We start from the raw sequence: 7279 nt of genomic DNA on the forward strand, positions 1-7279 counted from the left end.
ACAACTGGTGTATTCCATAAGTGTCTTACTTTTGTAGGAAACCTGAGAAATGCCGTGTTCCAGAAACTTTGCTAACATAATCTCACAAATTTTCTTGTCAGGAGACCTAAGAATGTTGACAGATCTGACTTGGTTTAAGAACACAGCATTCTCAGGTTTCCTACAAAAGTAAGTAGCTTATTGAATACACCAGATGTGTGTAGTGACATTCTCATAAAGACTTACTGCATGAATGCCAACAAGGCAAAGGGTGTAATTAAGAATCCAGTGAGCCATGACACACCTGATGAGGCCTCTGCACACAATGCTCTTATTGAACACAGTCAGGCAAGGCACGCAGTGTGACCACCAACCTGAGTAGTCTGATCTCTCTGTTGGAAAGAACGATGGCACGGGCCTGAGTGGTCGCCAGCTTCGTCTTCAACTCTGCCACTTCTGTTTCAATCTTGCGTTGTTTCTTCTTTTGCTTGACCTCTTCAGGCTGTATTAAGGCCTCAACCTGCTCCCGGCACAGCTCCTCAAACAGCGGTATCAGCACCGGGTCCAGCTGCCTGCAAACCACCAACCTTTGTTATCACAGCTCTCTCTGTGTGTGTGTAAACTTTTATGATGGACATTTAGTCAGAATATTTTCATATGAATTTCACAAATGTATGAAGAAATGTAATCAATCTTAGCAAAAGAATATTCCAATATAAGTTCTGTCATAACATCAATTCACAGACCAGGAATCTAAGAAAATAACATTAAAGTGAAAGTATTGAGTTGAGTGATCTGTGGTAAGACGAGAAGACAAGCACTCCCTAATGTGAACGAATGTGTTTGTACTGGAGGGACACAGGGATGGTTACACGCATCTTCTGTTTACCACGAACTGTTTGACATCACTGATCTGGTCTGGCCACGACAATGGAATCTGCAATATCCACTTCCCTTTTTTTTCCCCTACCAGCTGTGAACCTTATGCCTGCAGAGGTGACAACAACAACTCCCTCAACGGACTGACACTGAACTACTGCAGGTTAGTCATGCAATTGTCATGTTGAGCCGGGCACACAATGACAGCAAAACTCGCCCTGCCACGCCTGAGTCTGGCCAGCCAACACTCACTTCCTCATGGCGTCGTACACGGTAGGCACCAGCGCCACCACGTCGTAGGCAGCGTACACTATCATGTCCTCGGTGAGTGGCCGGCGCGCCCAAAACCGCTGGTCCCGCCGGTACACGTTCTTCATCTGTGGGCAAAACAACACACTAATCCCAGCCAACTGAACACACCAGTCCCAGCCAACTTCCTTCCCTTCACTGAACAAATAGTGTTTGGACAGGAGCCACAGAACAGACTTAACCTCTTCAGTACCATGATGCATTTCCTTATTAATTCTGGTTACTATTTGGTGATTTTATATAGCTTTAGAAACTTATGTGGGGGATCAAAATAGTGAAGATCGTGGTCATTAATCTTCTGATCTCCATAGAATTTTCCTGATGCAAATAAAATGGTCTAATTGTACAGAATCTCGAGGTAAAAATGTGTTCCAGTACTGAGGGGGTTAAGGATGAAGGAGGCATGTTAGATCCCAATCAGTGATGGTGCACATACTCATCTACACATCACAAGGACCTTCTCTCTGGTCACACAACAATGCATTCACTCATCTCATCTTTCCCTCATTGGTGAGCCTCTCTGTGCCGCAGCCATGCAGTTCATCCCACTGTTCACATCAATTAGGAGCGTACAGGCTTGTTAATCATTTCCAATTAATTCAATAATAATGTAAATTTTGCTCCCATCACTCATGACTTCAACACTTTAATTACTCCATCCATACGGTATCAATTAAACCCCGGGGAGTATTATACAGCCCCGCCTCCCTTCTGCCCAAACATTTCACTGTTGCAATGCTATAAAATAATTTGGCTACAATTAATAACTCACCTCCCACGCCGTATAATGTCATAACCTCCCACAGCCAATTCAAATTAACTTGGTAATTAATTTCTGCTTCCCAATTCAAAAGAGAAGCAGCAAATATGTTTATTCAAAGTTATTGCTGGGATTCTCAATAATGGACTCAACGAGCACCACTCACACTCACTGAACACACACTAAAACACCAAAACAATTCAAAACTATTGGTCATCATTCTACTGTGAGATTAATTCTTACCCAAACCTTGAGATATTGAAGTAAACTATTAGTATATTGTACACTTAAGCATAATTGTTCTCAAGATACACACACCACACTTTGGCCCCACTGCTATGAACAAACACACTCCATACCCACCACCACCTCTTCACCTACACCACCTACTCACAACACCTAAAAATAACTAGATAATAATAACCCCTAACAGCAACTCACCAGTATACACACCACACAAAGGAGGGTTTAGGCTGACCATTGCTGCCATGCCAGCCTCACCACTGCTGCCTCACACTGACCCTTCATTCCCGCCACTGCTTGCATGTTGCTCCACACACACACACACACACACACACACACACACACACACACACACACCCGATAGCTCAGTGGTTAGAGCGCTGGCTTCACAAGCCAGAGGACCGGGGTTCGATTCCCCGGCCTGGTAGAGATATTTGGGTGTGTCTCCTTTCACGTGTAGCCCCTGTTCACCTAGCAGTGAGTAGGTACGTGATATAAATCGAGGAGTTGTGACCTTGTTGTCCCGGTGTGTGGTGTGTGCCTGGTCTCAGGTCTATCCGAAGATCGGAAATAATGAGCTCTGAGCTCGTTCCGTAGGGTAACGTCTGGCTGTCTCGTCAGAGACTGCAGCAGATCAAACAGTGTAACACACACACACACACACACACACACAGGAGCAATGAACCATTAGGGTAGTGAACTAATCTTAAGCCTTCCTGCCATTATTGTTATTATTACACACACACACACACACACACACACACACACACACACACACACACACACACACACACCAGTACATAAATGTGGCACCTTTCAAAGATTTGGCTGACCTATGACTCACTAACTTTGAGACAGTAACTATTTATTTCTGACCTAAAGTATGGTGCTTCTCTCTCTCTCTCTCTCTCTCTCTCTCTCTCTCTCTCTCTCTCTCGTGATGTACACAAATCAATGAAGGGATCTGCAGTAAAATTAATGGACTGAATGAATTTAAACATAATGTAATTCTAATTCAATCTGCCCTAGCTCTTGGGGAGAAATGTTATTGTTACTTCACTATTATCCGTCATTCATACGTTTTTTTTTTTTTTTGCTCTCACTTCCACGTGTGGTCAGAACCGTTTGGAATGAGTTGTCAGTTGTCAGATTGTGTGAGGCGGTCGTCAGGTGACCAGACTTGTGCCAGGGAGCGCACACAAGGTTAACTGACTCCTCACCATGACTGCGCACACTGTCACTGTCGGTATGCCGCGGCAGGTCCTGCAGTGCGGCGTGCGTAGTACATACCAGGCAGTGGAGGTGGGTGGGGTAAGGAGGGGCGACCACTCACCTGGTCCTTACGGGGATTGACAGGGGCGTTGTAGGAACGGCAGAGTGTGTTCAGGGACACATTCTTGACTTTGTACACTGGCTTGCCCGTCTCCTGCTGCTGCAACACTGCATGCGCCGCCTGCAAGATGAAAGTGCGCTTAGTTGGTCATGACAAGGGAGGACGGGGATGCAAAGAGACTAACAATGTAATGTCTGTAATAACTCCTAAGTATGATGAAACTGGAGCCACCTGTTGCTGCTGCGAGGAAACCATTCAGGCAGCAGACGCCAGCTTCCCCCAGGCACCTCAATCAGGCACTAGTCACTGCTTTCCTGGGGTCCGTGTCCTTACCAACCGAGTCCCGTCAGACCTTCCAAGTGTTTATATCTTTTATACCCATTACCCAAGCGGGACATCGACACAGGCTAACATCTCATACACCTCCCTCCCACACGCCACTCCTCTTCACCTGTTGGTCACACACACACACACACACACACACACACACACACACACACACACACACACACACACACATCCATCACCATCTTAGGTTCTCTTACTTTCCACAGAAAACTTCAAAAGAAATATCTCTCACGCAGATTCTCCGTCAGCTACGTCAGACTCACTCACTCATTCTCTCTCTCAGATGTTTCGGGAAGTAGCCTTTAAATGCAACGGCACCCTTTGTATCCTTGTAGGGTCGTCTGTTTCCTTCTGTGTGCGTGACATTAGCGTGAGTTTTAGCGATTTTATTCTATCTATCCCCTTTTCCAGTGCCTTTGTCATCCTCTAAAGTTTGTAAGGTTTTGCTGGTGTGTGAGGAGAGGCGTCTGCTCTGCTGTCTCAATCTCAGCGCTCCTGCCACACGACAGGTGGAAGTGTGGTCCAAGAAATGGAAGGAATCCAATCCTCTTTGTTTCCTGATTGATCATTGACAAAGGATTGAAACTGAATCCATCTTCTTTTGTTTACTGCGTTCATCCTACTCTGTTTGTTGAGTTATTACTGAATCATTAACCCTCTCACACGGCTGGCTGCTCCACACGCTCCTCCTTATCACCTGAGCGTGCCGTGGCCATGACGCCTCTGCGCTGCCTGCCTACCTCCCCCACGCTGTACCTTGGCCGCCAGTCTTGCCCTCTGCCCACCTCACAGTTACGCAACACAAGACTGACAGGAAAGCAGCTTAGCATTTTTCCTTCTTCCCTTCTTACAGGGAAAGGAGACATGCCAAGGACGGCGTGGCAAATTTAGAGAGAAAAGAGAGAGAGGAACAAAAGTCAGGCGAATGTCACTTCCAGACTTGAAAAACACGAGGGAAGATAAAGAAATCCAAGCTTGAGTGAGATCAACAGAGTGGGGATGTCCTGGCGGTGACCACAGGAACTTGAATGAAACAAAGAACCCCGCGGCATCACACCACGATGAATACAACAGGTCTGCGCTCCACGCTGGCATTACCTCATCCTTTAATCCCTGTGTGTACTGAAGCTGAGGGGGCGGAGGAGGGACACAGGGATGAGCAGAGACAGGGACAAAGGTGGGCAGCGGACATCCCTTCCTCCTTGTGGACTAACCTGTGTGTCGAAGACGTGCCGAAGGGTGACTCCGAACTGGTGGTAGAGGGCGCCAGCGTCACCCCGGCAGTCGTGAGCAACCTGCAAGGCAACACACCTCTGTGAGACGACGCCACACACCCTCACTTTCACACACACACAAACAAACACACGCACACACACACACACACACACACACACACACACACACACACACACACAGGAGAGGCAGAAATGATGTAACTAACGCAAGGATTCAAATGTAGGAGGAGGAGGAGGAGGAGGAGGAGGTAGGGATGAAGGATTGCCTCACACAGGGCAGGCAGCGTGACGGTGCGACATAAAGAACCTTCCCAGGATGTTCTCCCATTCCGCCCCGCCCCGCCTCACCCCACCCCACCCATCTCCTTCCCTCCCCCAAACCCACTTTACCCCCTCACCGCCTCACCCAAGCCCATCCTCTCCCCGCCCACCCCTACCAGACTGTCCTGCCGCGCCCCAAAGTTCTCCCGTGCATCTCCCAGCGTCCCCAGCCCACCACGCCCTGCACACCTGTTCACGAGCGCTCCCTGACACACCTGAGGAAGAGACAGCAAGCCTCCGCCATTCCTGCCACACCTGAGTCACGGCAAGACATTTCCTTCAGGTGTTCAAGGTGAATCTCCCGGGTCACGTGTGTGTGTGTGTGTGTGTGTGTGTGTGTGTGTGTGTGTGTGTGTGTGTGTGTGAACGAGGATAAACAGCACCAGGGGACTTAAGAGGGGATAATCGTAAACAAACAAGCGCAAATACGATGAAAACCAATCAACACCGTAAAACTTTCAACAGAAAACGAGACACTTGTAAAAATTAGAGGGGGAGACTAAAAAGAAAATGGAAAACAGTGACACATGGAAAACATTGAAAGCAGTGATACGTGTGGGGAGCTGGCGTGTCCCTTTCAGAGTGCGCAGAGTGATGGAAGTGTTCAAGTGTCCAGGGCTGAAATCCGGATGTCCCCTGCGTGAGAGAGGAGAGGGAGAGGGAGAGGGAGAGGATAGAGGGAGAGGGACGCGTACACTCTCCCTCAATTCAACTTACTCTTCTTCCTCTCCCTCTCCTCCTCCTCCTCCTCCTCCCCTGGCTCACCTCACTGCCCACTTATACACTATTCATGAGTGTTGGGTGTAGTTCTGAATTGCGATCTGAGGAGGAGGAGGAGGAGGAGAAGAGGAAGAAGAAGAGGAGGAGGAGGAGGAGGAGGAGGAGGAGGAGGAGGAGGAGGAGGAGGAGGAGGAGGAGGAGGAGGAGGAGGAGGAGGAGGAGGAGGAGTACGAATAATGCGTAAGAAAGAGGTCCACTCACACTCCTTTCTCTTCTTGTTCTTCCACACACACACACACACACACACACACACACACACACACACACACACACACGCCCGGTAGCTCAGTGGTTAGAGCACTGGCTTCACAAGCCAGAGGACCGGGGTTCGATTCCCCGGCCTGGTGGAGATATTTGGGTGTGTCTCCTTTCACGTGTAGCCCCTGTTCACCTAGCAGTGAGTACGTACGGGATGTAAATCGAGGAGTTGTGACCTTGTTGTCCCGGTGTGTGGTGTGTGCCTGGTCTCAGGCCTATCCGAAGATCGGAAATAATGAGCTCTGAGCTCGTTCCGTAGGGTAACGTCTGGCTGTCTCGTCAGAGACTGCAACAGATCAAACAGTGAATCACACACACCGCGTAGTGTAGTGGTTAGCACGCTCGATTCACAATCGAGTGGGCCCGGGTTCGAGTCCCGGGGACGGTGAGGCAAATGGGCAAGCCTCTTAATGTATAGCCTCTGTTTACCTAGCAGTATATAGGTACGGGAAGTAACTCGAGTGGTTGTGGTCTCGCTTTCCCGGTGTGTGGAGTGCGTTGTGGTCTCAGTCCTACCCGAAAATCGGTCTATGAGCTCTGAGCTCGCTCCGTAATGGGGAAGACTGGCTGGGTGACCAGCAGAAGACCGTGGTGAATTACACACACACACACACACACACACACACACACACACACACACACACACACACCGGTAGCTCAGTGGTTAGAGCGCTGGCTTCACAAGCCAGAGGACCGGGGTTCGATTCCCCGGCCGGGTGGAGATATTTGGGTGTGTCTCCTTTCACGTGTAGCCCCTGTTCACCTAGCAGTGAGTAGGTACGGGATGTAAATCGAGGAGTTGTGACCTTGTTGTCCCGGTGTGTGGTGTGTGCC

General features: G+C 48.9%; 1 protein-coding gene across 1 annotated transcript in view; it reads right to left on the reverse strand.

The window, feature by feature from the left end:
* LOC123499357 (egalitarian protein homolog) overlaps positions 1-7279 on the reverse strand; it is a 60816-nt gene that overhangs the window by 3425 nt on the left and 50112 nt on the right. Inside the window, exons 3-6 of the mRNA XM_045247259.1 lie at positions 5066-5146; positions 3504-3623; positions 1111-1235; positions 354-551 (exon numbers count right to left, since the gene is read on the reverse strand). Coding sequence (XP_045103194.1) covers positions 354-551; positions 1111-1235; positions 3504-3623; positions 5066-5146 — 524 coding nt within the window. The remainder of the gene's footprint in view (positions 1-353; positions 552-1110; positions 1236-3503; positions 3624-5065; positions 5147-7279) is intronic.

This window comes from Portunus trituberculatus, chromosome 49 (genome assembly GCF_017591435.1).
Source record: "Portunus trituberculatus isolate SZX2019 chromosome 49, ASM1759143v1, whole genome shotgun sequence".
In the NCBI taxonomy this organism is placed as follows: Eukaryota; Metazoa; Arthropoda; class Malacostraca; order Decapoda; family Portunidae; genus Portunus; species Portunus trituberculatus.